General features: G+C 39.7%; 3 protein-coding genes and 1 long non-coding RNA gene across 10 annotated transcripts in view; 2 read left to right on the top strand and 2 right to left on the bottom strand.

Annotated features, from left to right (window-relative positions):
- Nucleotides 1-11,284, bottom strand: part of LOC143345305 (RNA-binding protein fusilli-like) — a 31,144-nt gene extending 19,860 nt beyond the window's left edge. The window contains exons 1-2 of one of the 5 annotated variants that reach the window (XM_076772288.1): nt 10,250-11,284; nt 252-446 (exon numbers count right to left, since the gene is read on the bottom strand). In XM_076772288.1, coding sequence (XP_076628403.1) covers nt 252-446; nt 10,250-10,393 — 339 coding nt within the window. In that variant the 5' untranslated portion in view covers nt 10,394-11,284. Of the gene's footprint in view, nt 1-251; nt 447-5,062; nt 5,163-6,852; nt 6,872-10,249 lie in introns of those variants that run through there. The other 4 variants (XM_076772292.1, XM_076772289.1, XM_076772291.1 and 1 more) reach the window with 4 other exon arrangements.
- Ssb-c31a (single stranded-binding protein c31A) overlaps nt 1-19,229 on the top strand; it is a 51,980-nt gene that overhangs the window by 4,998 nt on the left and 27,753 nt on the right. The window lies entirely within an intron of this gene.
- LOC143345316 (uncharacterized) lies at nt 11,970-17,272 on the top strand. 3 transcript variants are annotated; one of them, XR_013080260.1, is made up of 4 exons: nt 11,970-12,475; nt 12,553-12,662; nt 13,222-14,370; nt 14,518-17,188. It is a non-coding gene; the product is annotated as an uncharacterized LOC143345316 (long non-coding RNA). The 3 variants fall into 3 exon arrangements; XR_013080259.1 differs by having other exon boundaries at nt 11,970-12,662; nt 14,518-17,272; XR_013080261.1 differs by having other exon boundaries at nt 11,970-12,662; nt 13,193-14,370.
- On the bottom strand, nt 17,240-19,164 carry Pig-b (phosphatidylinositol glycan anchor biosynthesis class B). The gene has a single exon (XM_076772297.1). The coding sequence runs from the start codon at nt 18,834-18,836 to the stop codon at nt 17,364-17,366; it is 1,473 nt and encodes a 490-aa protein (XP_076628412.1). The 5' UTR covers nt 18,837-19,164; the 3' UTR covers nt 17,240-17,363.

Raw genomic sequence — 19,229 nt, 5'->3', positions numbered from 1 at the left:
TTGCTAAAATACAAGAAAACACTTAACACTCGAAATTGTAGTCTTGAAATATTTGTTCGGCGACACGACCGATTGCGTGTATTCCGAAACGTTTATCTTTCTTTTTACATAGCGAAGGCCGAAATTATTGTGTCCTCTTATCATTCGTATGGAGTGTACGCGTATAGAAAAAGAAATTGCATAACTGTATGCTTTACAAATATCAACGACCCGTGTATTTGATCTAAAATCTTTCGATAAACTTTAATTACCTGCTCGATGGCTTGCTCCAAAGGAATCCCGTGTTCTCGAACCGTTTTTTCAGTTAACGCCGGAGCGTGCGTCAGTGCTGCTTCGCTGATAACTCCACTACTTCCGGCGACCGCCGGATTGTCGCTACCGGTTCCAGGTGTACAACTTTCATCCATTACCATCGGTCGTACAATGTATTGTTGTCTTCCCAACACCTGCAATCGTCAGGTCCATAAATGGCCAACATAACGGTGAATCATTCGAAAAATTTTCCGGTTAAATAATTATTTCATGCTCAGAAAGCGCCATATAGATTGTATTCCATTGGAAATGACGATATAATGTAATGGGAACAGAAACAAATTATCGAGTTCTAGAGACCGATTTATACAGGGTATTCCAGGTTTTAATGTTCTTCTTCTATACAAATGAGAAAAGAATGTTTATAAACATAGATTGTTTAAAGTTTCATCGAAAAGTTATAAAACAAATACGTAATACAAGTAGAATAGTAACCGACTTGCTGTTACTGCGAGCAATCAGCAATATTTACATTTAGCGTGTTTACATAAATTGTGTTTGCTATCTAAGGTCGACTACGATTTTGAAAGTAATTTTCGCCAATAATAGCTGTTAGTGAGTTGTTGGACTTCATATCGAAATGTCACGAGTGTTTACGAATCGAGAATCTACAGATATGCATTTCATTTACTGATACCGATAACTTTTTAATAAAGCTTTAAATGACCTATATTTCTCAACATTTTTTTTTCTCATTTAGTGTTATAGGATACGCTGACAAAGTTTGAACATTAAAACCTGAGACACACTGTATAAATTAAAGTTGTTGAGGTCGAATGTGTACCGTGCAACTTCGAGTTAATTTCTGTTTACCTTTTCAGTTATCGAGAATCTACGAAGAGATATAAACGAAGCTTCGACTTATAAGACATCGTGGTTCTTTTTATAAGTCGTACCAACAGTGCAGGGTACGTAATTACCTTTGCCAATCGCACGTGCCCCTGTAACCCTGCTACACGTCATGCACAATGATAAACCGAATCGGTTGCATACGAACAGGAGTATGTAAATTGTGCAATAAAAGTTTTATGCCAGTGTTTATTTAGTTCTTTTTTTTTTATTATTGACCAGCAATTAAAGAACACTTCGTTAAATTACTGTCCGACGTAACATCGAGAAATTACGCGATACTATTGGGTTACAAAAACTTTGCAACTGTTTCGTTTTGTCGTGTAACATTCTTTCTGATAACATAAAACAATCGTGCACATGGAAATTATTAATAATCGTTCGTATCGATATTTGCATCGATTCGCGTGATCCACGTATGCAAATGAAACATAGTACGCTTCTTTTTAAACCGATAGCTTCCGCCTTTGCTTATATAAAACATTTCCGCAACGCACCACAAGATCATCTAAACGAGTTTAAAAATGGTATACCAACGCGTCGTTGATTGTAACTAGGAATTTGGCGTAATTACTCGTAACACGCGAAAAGAATCGATGGTAGAAACTCCAGTGATCATCGACGAAAAAGAAAAAAAAAAGTAACCCGCTGCTACGGTAACTCAAGCTTTTACCACGTTTCAAACGCGAGTAGAAAGTAGCAAGTTTGCACCGAACGAGTGCAAGTGTTAAAAACAAGTTTTCGTTTCGAAACTAAAAGAGATCGAACAATTTCACAATGCACGACAGACGTAATATTTACTGTACGAAACAGTCGTTAGAAACGGAACTTAGTATCTCCTGTTATCTTGACGTTACCAAAAGTACGCAACGACTCTTCCTACGACGGTTTATTTACAAGCAACCGTGTATATGTACAGGGTGTTTGGCCACCCCTGGGAAGAATTTTAATGGGGGATTCTAGAGGCCAAAATAAGATGAAAATCAAGAATACCAATTTGTTGATGGAGGCATCGTTAAAAAGTTCTTAATAATTAAATTCAAAAATTTCAAATCGTTCTGGAAAAATTATTTTCGGTTGCGGGGGTCAATTACAATCATTTTTGGTGAATACACATACCCCCGAAATCCTAACCACTTTCTAGAAAAAAATTCGAGAAGGTGGGGAAATTTATTGACGAAAAAAAAATTTTCAAATCATTCTAAAAAAATTATATTTAATTATAGGGGTCAATTACAATCATTTTTGGTAAATACATATACCCCCGAAATCCTACCCACTTTCGAGAAAAAAATTCAGTATTGGCGGAATTTTAAACGTTAATAACTTCTTAACGAAGCCACCATCAACAAATTGGTATTCTTGATTTTCGTCTTATTTTGGCCTCTAGAATCCCCCACTAAAATTTTTCCCAGGGGTGGCCGAACACCCTGTATACATACAGAGTAACCATTTGAAAACTTCAAATCCAAATATCTCGAGCATAGCACATTTGTTACAAAAATATCAAATACAAAAGTTCTTCGATTACAAGGAATTTCAGTCGACGTACGTTTGCCAAGCTGTTTCCTAGGATAAAGAAATACATATACGAAGACGATCGACCTGTGTGTTTTAATGGGATTGATATTTGCGTGTTTGCTCAACGATAAAGCTGTGTAGAGCTAGCGATTGAATATTTCGTTTAAAAATATTCGCTCGAGAAACAGTTGGAGGGGTTCTATTAAATCGAAATTGTCGCGACAGGCAACGGTGTTCGTGCGAAACGTGCGATCGTTAAAGTGTTAAAAAGCATCGCAATCAGTGCGTATGAAAATGGCGATTATGAGAAGCCATGATACGTAAACGCGTATACGCGGATGTCACATGGCAAGTAAGTATATACATATACGTCGATGTTGGTAGGAGCCGTGCAAGAAACTTAATAGGCAGGTTCTTTGACGCGGGGTTAACGGATCAAGGTAGTTCGGTACGAGCATGCTACCGTGCCACGGGCTTGAATTATCTTTATCGACGTGCCGATAAAACCTCGTGGCGTAACTTGCGACACAAACGAACCAACATTAACATTACGTAAATGTTAATTAGTATCAGATAATCAGCAGAGTCTACGGAGGCGTAATTTTGAATATTAAGAGTATCGCGACCACACTGATACCAGGACTTTACTTGGGCATCATCGAAGTTGACGAGTTATTTTTGGCAAACGCGAGTACACAGACGTATGGCCAAATTGATGCAATCGTGCAAATATAATAATATTTGTACTGATACAACGGTTCGTTATTCCATAAACATGCTTTACAATGATATATGCTTAACTCGAATATAAACAACCTATTCGGGTAGGCACAGTTCATTTGTTAAGTTTAACCAAAATTCTTCAAGATGTGTCGAGACTTGCTCTCAGTAATGTATATGAAAGCAGAAACGTAACGTTATCTTTAACAATAACGAAAGAAAATTTACTCTGTTTCGTGTATCTGAGAATGTCCTTCGCGAAGAATTGTTTTTCTCAACTTTTCTAAAGCTTTTGATACCATAGATCACAGCCTATTAACAGTTACACTTAATACTATTAGCATAACTGATACCGCCTTATCTTGGATCTCGATCTACCTATCCCATAGAATTCAACGGGTCATGATTTCAGAAACATCGTCTTCGCTTCTGATCATTTCTGTGTTTGATTATGCGCATTCTCCTTGTCTAATTAATAGGCAGAAAATAATATAAATTCTAAATTCTAAAATTCTAAAATTCTTATTATAAAAAGATACATTCTTCGTTTCTGTCTTCTAATATACAGGGTGTTCGGACACCTCTGGGAAAAATTTTAATGGGGGATTTTAGAGGCCAAAATAAGACGAAAATCAAGAATACCAATTTGTTAATGGTGGCTTCGTTAAGAAGTTATTAACGTTTAACATTACGCCAATACTGAATTTTTTTCTCGAAAGTGGGTAGGATTTCGGGGGTATGTGTATTCACCAAAAATGATTGTAATTGACCCCTCTAATTAAATATAATTTTTTTAGAATGATTTGAAAATTTTTTTTTCCGTCGAAAAATTTCACACCTTCTCAAATTTTTTTCTAGAAAGTGGGTAGGATTTCGGGGGTATGTCTATTCACCAAAAATGATTGTAATTAACCCCTGTAATTAAATATAATTTTTTTAGAATGATTTGAAAAATTTTTTTTTCGTCGAAAAATTTCCCCACCTTCTCGAATTTTTTTCTAGAAAGTGGGTAGGATTTCGGGGGTATATCTGTTCACCAAAAATGATTGTAATTGACCCCCGCAACCGAAAATAATTTTTCCAGAACGATTTGAAATTTTTAAATTTAATTGTTAATAATTTTTTAACGAATCCTCCATCAACAAATTGGTATTCTTGATTTTCGTCTTATTTTGGCCTCTAGAATCCTCTATTAAAATTTTTCCCAGGGGTGGCCGAACACCCTGCATGAAATCCTCTCTACAACAACACCTTCCTATTCACGCGATCTTCTCTTTAGAAACCACAATAATCACCGTGATAAATTCTTTTCCACCACACGCAACAACGACCTATCCCATCCCATTTATCGTTAATCCAAACATCGCGGTTCTTTCTCCTAAAACTCCGCTTACCACAGTAATATAACTCACAGTCAGCATAAGTAATCTTAAATATGCGTATCCTTCGTAAACGGATTCCTATCTAGCGCATGTTAATGTTGCATTCGATTTTAGGTCTCACGCAGTTAAACAGACACGCTTAAATATTTGTGCGACGGTTTAAAGATATCCGTCGATTGATTCTAATTTATGAATAAATTTACCAACAAAAGCGTAAACGGAAGTTAGTTTACGAACGAATCTAACATTTCTATTCATTATTCGTGAATAAAATTTACCCGACTCTGGTGTGGACGATCCTCCATTATTTTCGTTCACTCGTACCCTGGCCATTTACCACCATGGTCGTTCCAAGAAACGATTTACGACGTGGAAAAATAATACCGATCCGAACTGTCCTCGACCCAGGTAAATGTTCGGAATTACCTGTCCGTCCCCCCCGTCGAAAGTTCGTCTAAATTTTACAGCCCGTGGGTCGTAATGGTGCCCGTGTAAAATTGTTTTACGCGAAGCACCATATAGGAGAACCGAGAAATAACCGATCTTCGTCATAAATTTTTACGAATTCTCGTCACTGTTCCTTCGTGTCTGGAACAGGTGCAGAGACTCGTCTCTTTCGCGAAAAGATCCGTGGTGAAAAAGGGGGTCGAAAGAGATCGCGAAACGAAAATAAAAAGCGTGATTTAACAGCGTATTAAGGTGTTAAAACGCCGTGTGGTTGCGGTGCACGAAGCGGTAACGTGAACTCATAAATTGCAAATCCGAGGAGTTGGATCGCAAATACGAGACAACCAATGACCAGAAGAACGATAGCTCGACGAAGGAGGGGGAGGTCAAAGGTCGTGAGTTGCGTCGCTTGCAAGAACTGGCTTGCGCTCGTCGATGAACAATGTCAGGAAAACATGGCGAATTCCATCGAATGTTTTGAATAATACACGCTTATACGAGAAATGAAATATACGTGTTGAAACATTTGACGTAATATGAAGGAAATGAGTACTTCGTTACGAATACTTGCAATCTAGGTAAACTATTAATTCAAATCGAAGCAACAAAGATCCAAGAAGGAAAGCCAAACGACACGAATAGAAAAGGAGTAGATCAAGGGAACGCGAGGTCACGCGCCATTTTGCAAACTCGCAGAGAATTATGGGAGATAAATGATCTCATCCATCCACCATATTCACCTGATATTGTACCCTCGAATTACCATTTCTTTCGATTTCATTTTTAACACCGTTGAGCTAATATTTAAGACCATTATTCTGATAAATATTACATAGAAAGGGTTCGTGAAGCTTCGTTAGACTGTCGAGAAGGGTTCGTGGAAAAAAAGAAACGTTAACAACCACTGCAATACGTAATTATACATGGCGTGGTGGACTTGCTACGCCTTGGTTGCTACAAAAACTCTGAATGGAAGAACTTTATGTTTATTCTCAGAAACATTGCTAAAAGAACCATGCAGAAATCTGCTCGGGAACATCCTCTATAAGTATCCTGAGTAAGTCTGGAAGTAAATTAATATTTTAATGATATTTCGTGTATTTGAGAACTTAATAACGAACAAAGGATCATTAGTATAGAGATTGACTAACGGATCTACAGTTACTTAATCTTGACACGTGACCCACGCTCACATTCCAATAGAACGTGTAGATATTAACACCCATTTCGATCATTTCGACACATTTGGTAGAAATAGCGTTAACGGTGCAAGAGCGTACGTTTTTTTCTTTTCTACGCTCAAGATAATTGGGAATATTATTCCAATTCTATCGTCGAGGTAACGGCGACAGTGGGACGAAGGATTTCAACGACTGCTACGGCTTCCTCAAACCTTTTCCCACAGAATACATTAAAGTCTTAGCGGTATTTGTGAGACAGCAGCGCGAGGACGAGGCGGTACAAAGAGAGACGCGGGAAAAGGACAGAGGTAAAAGAAAAGGTTCAGAATAGAAAGACCGGAATGGGGCGGCCGGACGCGAATAATAGTCTGCACGCGTAATATCGTAAGCCTGTGGAAACTGAAGAAGATGGAAAAAGAATCTGGTAATTGGACGGTCACCTGTTCGCAGGAACAAACTAAACTCTTATCCAGATACAAACATCGAACGTCTTCGCGAGACGCACTCCGTTTGAATAGTAGCTGCTTCTGATAATGGTTCAAACGGAGTCAACTGCTTCTTCGACGTTACAAACGAAATTATTCGAAACTGTACGCGGAAATACGCGCGAAGGAGGTCGCGACGTCTAAATCGACGTGGCTCGTTACAGTTCGACTTGGCCGATCGACTTCAAACGCCGGAAACGAATCAATAAGCCGAGTTGTGCAAGCATTCGTCAAACGAACGAACGATCGAATCGAGACCACTTTTCAATCATCGAAACGACTGAGTTTTTCCATCTGCGATTCGTCGAATGACGCGCGTCAGGCTACTTCGACCCGACGAAAAAAGATAAACTCATATAAAATATTATGTAGATCATTGAAACTGAATATCGCTCAGGGTACGAAGAAGTTAATTTGCATTGGAAATCTTGAAGTTTTTAATTAAAAACGTTTTTGATCTCAATTTGTTGGTTATTCGAGTCGTCCTCGAACAAAAAGTATAGCAAACAATTGAAAAAAAAGGCTAATAATAGTCTTCCAGTGAAAGATGTCGATCAAAACCGCGTTCCTAATACTTAATACTTCTAAAATTGTATACAACGCTATTAGTGAATATTTCTGGGAACGATTACATTTTTAAGAAATCTACCATTTCGTCGGAAAAAGTAGTTCGAATCAACGATAGAATTAAATTACACGATACGATTAGTTTGTTTCACATCGCGAGCAAAATTTGCGGTCCGTGAAACTATCACAGTCGAGAGGATTACAAGTATTTCTCCGCCCGGTATCCGTTTTTAAATCCTAACGTAATTTTCAATCCCTGGAAATTACAGACATTACGCGAAGTCGACCTTTTTTATTTGCAAGAGGTAAAACCACACGCTCGCCGTTTCTCGTCTCGGAACGCAACTCCGGCGAGCGCAATCTTGCTTTCCAAGCTAACGAGTCAACGTCCTCCCTTTTCACACGCCAGGGAACGTTTCGCGAAACTTTGGAAAAGATGCCAGGCACCGTGGCTCGGTCGAGTACGCCGTGAAATAATATCGAAGACGCAAATAACGAATAGAGGAAAACAAAAACCACATTTGAAGAACGACAACGAAGGACTTTGTCGAGGAAGTAAAATACGAATGGAAAGAAAAAAAGGAAACTACGTTCCAAAACCGACAACAGAGAGATTTTACTTTCTAAATGATTTAAAAATACGTCGTTTTGAAGTTTTACACGACGTTGGATGCACGATGCTTTCACACCTGGGTTCTCGTAGTTCATATTGTTCGAGATTTCCAGGTGCAAGTTGTGTTCGCTTCGGAGAGCGTTCCAACGTTTCGCCATCATCAGGGGTTCGGCGGATGTAGATACCGATGCTGTATTACATTAATATGTAATATTCGTTTCACCTTCGATCTAGCTTGTAAATGTCATTAAACGTCTTACAACATATTGAGAAGCTACTACATTTTCCTCGGAGCCATTAGACCAAGAGTATAGGTAAGTTCGTGACATTTGTTCGTAATCTAGATATAGTATATTCTTATTATATTTATTTATTATTACGTACGATGCCGTGCGTCATTGTGAAATAAAAATGAATGTTCTTTTTTTTACTCTATAATCTATTACATAATGCGCACGGTTGCGAAACCAATAAGAACGAGTCCTATAAATTTCCTTGAGGATAATCTAATTGTTTAATTTAATATTAAAGCTTTTCGTGTTTCGTGTTTCGATATTCGATTTTTGTTTCGATTGATTGCAATAAACTGCACTCTCATCGGAACGTAGAACAAGGACTGAATGTGATCTCGACTTGAGAAACGTCGAACCATTTATCGTTGTCGTCAGCATCGAACGATAGCAACAATACGGTATCGGTCGGATTTTCTCCGAGGCCCTTGCGAAGCGAGAGGAGCTCACCGGCGGCCATTGTCCCCGATCGAGCTCGATCGGAGATAGTCAGGTATGTGACTCGAGGGGAAAAAGGAAACGACCGTCCAGCTGGAACTCGGGCGCACTCGTGCAAGGCGATTCACAACAAAGAATAAAGAAAACTAGGCGCACCTGTTGCCGCGCCGGATGCTCCCCGATTTCTCGAAATAGCGCGCACCGAGGAAAAATTTACGAGAAACGGGGGCAAATCAGTCCGTTCGTAAAAATATTCGTCGATCGATCTACTTTAACCGCTAGAATCTAATAAACAATAGAAATACGAATAATTAGGATCCTACAAGCTCTCACGGCTTTGGTTATCGCATGAATACCGTTCGATGCTTCCGGGTCTGAGCAGAGTCCACCTAGAAATGATTTCCAACGTTTGACCGTTGCAGTTAGCTTATACACTGATACTAGAACTCGTGATAAGGTTGCTTGCAATATGGAAAACCATTTTCAAAGGGACACTTCGAAAGAATCAGTGTAATATTACCGTATTAATTATTTTGTTCGAGCACGCCCACTAGACTTTTCTACTTAATAAATAGTTATCGATTTAACAGTATCAATTGTAATTGTATATTACAAATTTCGGAGTGAAATATTGAAATCGCGAGAATATGAGTTGAAAGTACGAGATCCGTCAGATACACAACCTACGATCCTTCCACTCCTTTCTCATGCCCCGTACAAAGTATCAGATTTAGATGTTACTATAAGAAACTGGTCGGAGTAAGATTCATCAATTTTGAGCATTAAAAACGACAAAAAAAGGAACAAACGAACGTATGTTTGATGGAGTAGCGTGTTTGAGCAGGAAGCGCGGATTCTCATCGTCGTTATTTCAGAGAATTAATGAGAGAAGGAGTCCATGGCGCCAGATAATCTCGATGGTAAAGCTGGAGGTAATGGACGACCTTTCGAGGGCGCGACGCTCCGCCCCCACCGGATAATTCGAGAAACAATGGCAGCCGGAGACATGCAGAGACATTGTCGTACGGTGGCAGCGCAACTTGCAGTAAGATTGACAGTGTTCGGAAAACTTTCGCGAAAGTTGAATGAATCGTCGATGATTTCAAACACCGTGACCTCGCCGATACGATAAACTTAAAGGTAGCGATCCGTTCAACATTAATCGAAGAGAATTAATCCAGCGAAATCGAAGGAATACAACGAGCCGATAATGACGATTCAAACAAATCGAGCAATTCATCGTATCGAAAACAGTTTTCATAGAATAACTCGACATATGTGCATCATCTCGAAACGAGCGTTACTCCATGTTGTTCCAAGAACACGATCGTGCCTCGAGGTGATGTCTAAATGTTTTCAGACCTCGCGAGGGATCGACACGAATCCGCGAATCGTTTCGCGCGATTCCGCGTTTCTACGTTTTCACAATGCTTGCGTAAATTACCTTGTTTTGTAGCACGTCGACGAGCACGTAAACCAGCAGCGTGATCTCCTCTTCGTCGGAGCCAAGAGCATTACCCTGAAGACCAGCAGTCGCCACGTAAAGGGCAACCAGGTGAGACGGTCCCCTCGCGCCCGTGGTCTGCATCTTTACCAGGGTTACCTTTCTCGTTCCACCCGTTCCGTTCGGGGCACTGCTGGAGCAACGTACACCTGAACCTGTCGACGGAGGTTCACACTTCACGGTGGACACGAACGAACAGAAGCACGTTACCGTGTCCTGGTACGCCAAGAGGTTCGGCCTCTACCTACGACCTCACCTGAACCGGTCGCACTACGCTAACTTCACAGACTTTCGGTATCCTGGCGCGACATATCGCCTATTTACCGCGATGGTTTGAGGTTATGGATCGATCGACGACCGTTGGATCCAGATCGCGTGTTGATTGATGCACACGTACGTATCCGTGCGCCACGTTTGCGCAGGTATCGTACGATAACTCCGCGAACGGCCAGCACCCGCGAGTAAATCGTTTCTCCGCGACTCTGTCTATCGACGAGACCGCCGTCGCGAGTGGCAAGGTTTCGTGCAACACTGGCCAACAACCGGCCGACCGTTGCGCGCACACGTCGTTGTTGCCTCACCTGGCGACTGCGCATCGAACCCGGTCGCTCGTTGGTAGAGAGGACCCTCTTTCTCACTCTCGTACCTTGTACGCTTCCCGCACGGTGAACTCGCGCGTGCGTTAGTGCGACGAAGATGATGTACACGCGCGCGGAATGAGAACGACAAGGACGCGACGAGTCACGGTGAAAAAAACGCGGAAACCCGACGATAACGGCACGGGAACGTTTGAATTCGAGATATTTCTTGCTCGATCCGCGCAATTCAATGCCGATAGAGGTTGAAGTTCGTCGCGCACATTTTCGTTGTTGCTTTCGGCGAAAACGCAACGCAGTCAAGTTAAAGAGTCGAAGGGAAAGGCAGGTCGAAGCGGCGACGCACTAGCCAGGTGCGCAGACATTCCACTCGCTTGCGGTACGCTTACCCCGCCACCCGACCGCCGATTATTTTCCACCTGGAGCGCCACGTTTACCTCTTCATGGCGGACCCCTACCATTCGATATATATCGAACGGGTGAAACGATAGTCCCCGTATGAATGAGTTTCGAAGAGGTACACGGACGCGCGTACCTTCCGCGATTTGACTGGGATACCGTACAGTAGAGTTAGTCGAATTTTATTTACGAATAACGAATAAATATTTTAGATTCACTCGAAAACTAGTTTTTGCTCGCGACTCCGCTCGCACGGATGTCGCACTGCGAACCAGAATTTAATTTTAGCTATTCAGACTTTCAATTCAACCTTTTCGTCAGAAATTTTGTTAAAAATTTAAAACAAAAAGCTATTTTAGTAACTTTGTATTATTGATAGTTGAAATTTAGTGTTACGACTCTTTACAGGTCTGATTGGGCGATCTAATATATGTTTTCTTTGATCATAATTCCTACTGTACTTTATATCTAACTATTGCATTCTATTAATTCTTGTCACATTTACAGGGTGTTCGTAAAAAATTCTGTTTGACTCTGCCAGGATATTCTACTGATCGTACGGATGATAAAACGTTGCGAAAAACCTTCACTCCGAGTTGCAAACATCGACTATTGCACTCCAGCGGAAAAGTTCCAATGTTGAAGTAAACTGTCAAAGATGTAAACAGTATCTGACGTCGATTGCGTACGATAGCTGAGCATAAACGATGATCTTTAGATACGGAATAATGATAAGAATAATCATATTAATATTAACGATCGTCACGCGATTCGCAGTACGTCACGAATCTTCAACCGCGTTTAACGATTGATGAAACGTCGTTACATACAAGTGTACTTAAGACTTTATTTATGAGATCCATTTTACATGAGATTTTATTTATACACAAGTGATAAAAAGTTTAAGAGAACTATCTTTCCGATAGATTATCGCACTACATTATAAATACACTTACACTTTATCAGTGGAAAAACAGTAATATTTTCTTCCGTGAAATATTGTTCTACAATTTTAATTGTTTCTTTGTTTCACACCATTGTACTATTGAAAGACGAAATTGTTCACAGTGCCATTAATTATTTGAGTTAGTCCTGGACCGTTTCGTGAAGACGATGCCCACACGGGGGAATCTTAAAACTCAATTTTTTCGAAAACTAAGCTCGGAACAAGGTAAAGTTATTCCATATTTTTGATGAAGAATAACTCAATGCCCGCTCGTACATAACTTTCAAGGACACCTTGTGTAGGTGATCGATGTTAGAAGGTAGATTTGCAATTGGAGTAAAGGAAAATGGCGACTACCTCTTGCACTTCCTCTGAGCATAAGGAGGCTCTAACAACATGTAAGAGATCACAGGTACGTACCGTCGCCTGTGCCCCCGTTTCGGTACTCCCTCCATAACATGATCACGGCCTTGATAGCGTGCGTGCACGAGTACGTCTTATTCCAGTGTTAACGTTTTTTTCGCGACTGGTCAGGCTTTTAAAATCGTACCGTCGACAAGCAACATTTCATAACAACATAAAATTATGTTTCTAATACATTTACGGTATATTTGTTATTGAACATCGAAACATTAACATACGCATATATCTACAATTACGCGAACGCGTTATGTGTTTTCTAACAAGTTTTCGTAAACAGAAACATAAAACAGACAGTTGTTCGCCATTTATTTCGCTTTTTATCAAAATACCGTCGTACAAAGAGATTTCTCCTACGCCCTTTGCGCCTTTCGAATCGTTACGCGGTTTAACGATCGAAAGAAAGCCGCGGAGCTCTCTATCTTGGCCGTGGCTTCCTGTATTGGAAAAACATTTCGAGAACCGGACAGGAAAATTCTATACGTATCCGCTGTATATATGTATATAATACACGTTATATAGTCTACGTTAAATCGACTTTGGAACGATAGCGAAGGAAAGCTGACGAGCAACAGGTTGGCACGATCGTGCGCCTGGGTGGGGAAACTGGAGAACGAGAAGAGCTATGTATAGACAGAGAGGCAGCAAACGAGCAACCAAGTGGGAAAGCGATCGTCGTTGGATTTGGTAGGAATATCCGTGAAGCGAAATGCTTAGGCGCTACGTAAACCGACGGTGTCGTGACAGGCAGACCTGATTGGTCGGTCACCTGTTGCCTGCCAACCGCGATTGGTTGGCCTCGACGGCGCGTAGCGATTGCCAGACGAGGACAAGTGCATCCTCGCTGGTCTACGATGGAACAAGATCGAGAATGGACATTATAAGGATGTCGATTTCATGTACCTACCGCATGTGTGTATGTGCACGTTTTTGGACACTCTGTATATACGTGCATACGTATTTACGTACGTGTGAATGAATGTATGCTACATTATTTGTCCTTCCTCGTCATCGGGTCAAGCCGCGCGGCGATTACGAAATATATGTTTACCGTTTTTATAGTATTCGACGATCCACGTTGTAAATTACAACATATTTATACGGATACCGATTATTTCCACAGGTTTTGATTTATACTTTTAACTGCCTTTTGACTGTCATCCTTGGCATTCGTTTTTGCCGCGACATGCATATTTATCGCCTCTGTCTTAGAATTATATGCGCGTCCGACTATGTTGAACGAACGTACTCGCGAGATAAAAGATAAAAATGTACACTGATTAATTTACTTACGAACGCCGAACGAACCACGAATCAAACGATAACGTGTCATAAAACGAAGTAGCTAAGAACGTGATTTTGGAACAGGTGTATGGAAACTGGCAAAAGTAACGAGGATCGCGCAAGAGCAAAGTCTTGGTCCGAAGAGCAAAGTCTGCAACGACGATATAAGGAAAGCCGGTTTACGATATCGGACTCTGAACCTTCCGTGGCATATTGATCCTGTCCGAGCGAGCATTGCTATAAAATAGACACGGAGTCCTAAGTACCGCGTGCATGCATAATTGGCAGCGTTTTATCGTGGTCTTTTACCGCTCTTTCCTGCCGCAAAACAAAAAATGATCGACGATGAATATTTAAACGCGATCGAGCAGATTTTATTTGAGAATCGAGACGCCATTAACATTGAAACTACCAAGGTGGGCAAAATCACTTGTTCTGTCACTCATTGTAACGACTATCCATTTTCGATACATCTTGTAGTTTTAGCTTGAAGCAAATGCTTATAAGGAAACACAATTTTATGTCGTATTACTTGTTTTAAAAAAAGAAATAATTTATTTCAGCCCCTCCAGGAGAAATAGGTAAACGTCAATCGTCGAGAGTTCCAAAGTGTAATAAGCTTGTTTAGCTTGCGAGCAGTGGGCCAACATCTCGCCTCTCAATGGTACGTAATCGGTTTCAGCATATCTGCCAAACAACCAATTCAGCTGACGATGTAAGGTCGACTGTACACATCGAAAGAAACGATATTGCGTGGAGTTTCGCTAGCGTCTTAACTCTCGAAGAGTCAACAAACAATTAGTAAAGATCCTTGAGACTTTCACGACTCGCGTTAGTAGGTATACCTAAGAGAGCTCTCTCCTTTAAATTGTTGCGAAATAAAATACGAGGATCGTTCAATAAGTCCTTAGAAAAAGATAGAAAAATAATCTCATAATCTCATAATCTCCTTCTAGCTCTATACACTTTTCCAAGCGTTTCTCCGACTTTTTTAAGTCATCTAAAAAGTAAGATTTCGGAAGGTCCTCGAAATAGGCATCTGTTTGGGCGGTGACCTCCTCGTTCGACATGAACCGTTGTCCGCTGAGCCATTTTTTTAAGTTTGGAAATAAAAGAAAGTCATTGGGGGCCAAATTCGGTGAATACGGTGGATGTTGTAATAATTCGAATTTTAATTCTATGTCTGGATACAAAATTTCGTCCACCGTATTTGCGTTTGCATCGCTAGATGGGACAGTACAAACTCGTGTCTCGTTTTAAGCACGGAACGTTCGTTTGTCTCGAATCGTCTGAAAATGTTTCGGTGTAATGCCGTTCATACTTCGCGATGAACGATCCGTTTCGGATGCTCTTTCACGATAGAAGGAAGGGGAACGGATTCACCGTTGCGGCAGAACTTTCTCTCGAACGAGGATTATACCGGTGCCTTTCGTGCACGTAGCCGTACGTAACTTTCAAACCGTAGCAAATCACAGCGATTCGTCCGCGGGCCCGTGTCCATTACATTAAAACCGAGGCGGGGTCAAACACCACTCCGAGAATAGGATCGCACGCGTGTCCCCGATGGTCATTTCCGGCGTGCCAGGTGCGAAATGAAGTTTCACTAATACGAAAAAAAACAACCGCGAAGGAAGAGCACAGCGATAGAGGAAGGAGTCACGAGAAGTGGAAGGCGAGAGAGAAGACAGGCTGGTCGCTGACCCGTTCGGAACGTTGACTCCATGTAGTCAGTCCCCTCTTTATATTTTCTTCCATCCCGCTTGCACCATCTTACCGTACCTTTGATTACAGCCACCGGTTACCTTACCTTACTTTACCTTGCGTTACTTTACCACGTCCGCCTTTCTTTACCCGCGACCGCGACCATTATACTCTAGACTTAGCATCTCGAAGACGTCTGTTGCTTTCTCGTTCCTCTCTATCCGCATTCTCATCGTTTGTTTTTGTTGCCGGGCTCCGTCGAATAAACAAACGCGATCTTTCTGGTTTAACAAAATTCTTTTTTTTTTTTATCGATAGTCCAACGTCTAACGTCGAATCACGGTAAACAATTGTACTTTCGATCGAAGAAAAATTACAAACGTTCGTTCGAGAGTTTTTGATTCGTCGTCGTATCGTTTGATCCTAGATTCTGTTTGTTCCCGTTGCAATCGCGGAGTACTCGCGGCCAAATAAACCGCGGAAATATGTCATGTACAACGATCGAGCGTTCGGGCTACGCAACAATGTGGGTAACGTTATTAACGATCACGATTCAGTAGATACGGATACACCGACGTCGAGATAGTACCGTTAGGATTCGCTATCGTTTCTAAGTCGCGTCGTTTCGGAGATACGAGACCCAGTTGGTTAACGGTACGCGTTCGTTTTTCAGTCGTATAATTTTCGACTTCTAAAAGCCGGATGACGATCGTCTAATCATCGTTATCGAAGTTTTTTCTTAACGACGACGACTTCGCGAAAACTTGCACGGTTCGTTCCCACTCCTGACGCATTTTTTCTCCTCCGCTGCCACCACAATCATTGGTCACCACCTCCTGATCCAGCCCTCCACTCCACAAACTACCCGGCGGGAACTCGGCTCCTCCCGCCGCGTGACTCAATTATTTCCATCATTACGACCGCCCTCTTGGGCTCTGTTCCAAGATATTACCATATACGTGCATTAAAGAACCGACCACATTACTTATCCATTAACTAATTATTGAAATGAACGATTGTTAATCGAACCTTGCTTATCGTTTGCTTATGGTATAGAGTAAACGCAGCATATTTGGAATATCAGTTTGTTTAAGATAAATAAAAAATTACGACGGAATTAATTATGAAGTCCATCAATTATGAGATTGATTTTTTAAGCGCAATATATATGCAACGTAAATAAATATTTTAAATGTCCATGTACAAGTTCGCGGAATCCACAGATATTTATCTAATAGACACGAGAAGATCACGTGATTTTCATATCAGAAAGATTTTATACGAAAATTTATCAAAATCACCACCACTTTGATAAAAAAATATTCAATTTTTTTATCATTTTTCTCTTTTTTCCGAAATTTCCGAAATGTCAAATTAATTGTAATTGGCTCGATAACCGAAGGATTGTTGTATAATATCGTTAAAGAAATGAATAAGAAATCAATTTGTTTATCTGAAATTAAATTATGAATTATCTTATCAAATCTGCATTATCTATTAGGTTGCATTTATTAGAACTGTATTTACCAAAGTAGGAGACGCAACCTCCAGAGGGGGCACCTTACAATTAAAATATGGCGCGAATAAGAATTTTGAATGCAGAAAAATGTGGATAATTAAAACATCTATTCATTCTGAATAAAAATAGTCGTGGAAATAAGAAGTAGTCTGTTCACTTTCATTTGCCACAAAGTAAAATTTCACGTTTTTATTTGCGTTTATATATATGAATATATTTTCCATAATTTGATTGAGGAAAATGCGTATAAAATAATTTAGACATAACCTGATAATGTTCTAAAAATTGTCCTATTTTGGATGAAATATTATCAAATGTTACTATATAACTAGGTATTGTAGCATTTTCATTGCTGTTGTAATTATGATCAAGCCAGTGCATCGGGTCTGCGAAAAATGCGTCCGCTTCGTCCACGTAATTTGTAATATTGTTCAAATTAGGTTCGCAAGTCAATATTTTTAGAGATACATTTACATGTAAATGACTATACAAAGGTGTTGCATGACAAGGTGTGAGAAATAATACGTTAGTTGTATTTTCGGCGTTAACAATTTCTTTATGAAGAACGTCCATCGCATCCAACGATCCACGTTGATGTATCGCGCAAAAGTAAACACCAGGAATAATATTACTAATTATTAACAACGCTATAAAAATTTTTCTTCCTATTTTTGCAAACTTTACATTTAAACGGAATGTACAAGAAGTACATATATATATTAACATTGGTAATAAAGGTAATAAAAATCTAAACTCCTTATGAGACAATAATGAGTAAACGCAGATTGTCCATCCAATGACAATTAACATGATTGCTTGACGATGAAAACAAGCATAGTATTTAGTTACTTGCCAAATACATAATAAAAAAACAATGTAATATACTCCTAGAAGTACTGGTAATCCACAGAAAATATACCACAACAAATGCTGTGTTCCATATATGTTTCCAATCTTATGAAGTACATTTATGACAAAAAATTCCCAAGGAGAAATGACTAGTGTGCCATAACAGTAACTATCCAATAATATTGAACTTAAACAACAAACTATGCATACCACGCTATATCGACATATTAACATTAATTTGTCTTGCAAACTTGTACATAAATGATAAAGGCATAAGGGTAACCATATAACAGCAGCAGTAGGTCTTATCATACATAGAAATCCCACGATCCATAAGAAGTTTAAGTTTCTAATGTTACTATCACGCCATGGAAATATTGACAAAGCTATCATAGTACATGCTGTTTCTACAGTATTTATTAATGTACGCGAAGCACAATAATACCAGTACCAATTTAAACATAAACTATATAATGTCCACTTGTTTTTTGTCCACTGATAAAATCTGTATTCTCCGTAAGCACAGACAATTGCTTGAAGCATTCGTGGTAATATTGTCAAGATTGTTACATGATCTAAAGACACCAATGCCAAGATTCGATAGATGATAGATATCAAGAATGGATAGATGTAATTGCGAATTTTTGCATGCCATTCCCAGGTAAGATATCCATATCCAAATGCTAAACGATGAGCCACTTCTACCGATTGCCAATACTCATCCGGAACATGGGCAGTTTGTACAAGAAATACGGAAGTTAACCTCCATACCATTAAGATAGATAACACCTTATTGTTCTTAGATAAATGCATTTTTTTTATCTCTCAGTAATACAGTAGAAATTAGTAGACTTTTTGAAGATATTGAGGATATATTCCTTCAAACATTTAGATGAAACAAAATGATCACAACGCAAATACAAACACTCAAAATTTCAGGCCTGATAACCTTTCGAAACATTTTATTTCACTAGAAATCACTACTCTACATTCATTTATTATTTTAGAGAATCCATTACGGGAATTCATTTTCTCTTGTTATCAAGTACGAAGAACTATTTGTACTGTACATATATACGTAAACAGTTTAACATTGAACTGAATTATCGTTGCATTTAAATAAGATTATAAAATCGTTCTGTGCATTCGGTTTGAAGAATAATATATAGAATAGTTTCGAGTAATCGATACAGATGGAGCTATATT

The sequence above is a fragment of the Colletes latitarsis genome, chromosome 9 (assembly GCF_051014445.1).
Source record: "Colletes latitarsis isolate SP2378_abdomen chromosome 9, iyColLati1, whole genome shotgun sequence".
NCBI classification, from domain to species: domain Eukaryota; kingdom Metazoa; phylum Arthropoda; class Insecta; order Hymenoptera; family Colletidae; genus Colletes; species Colletes latitarsis.
This window is presented reverse-complemented; position numbering and strand designations above follow the sequence as displayed.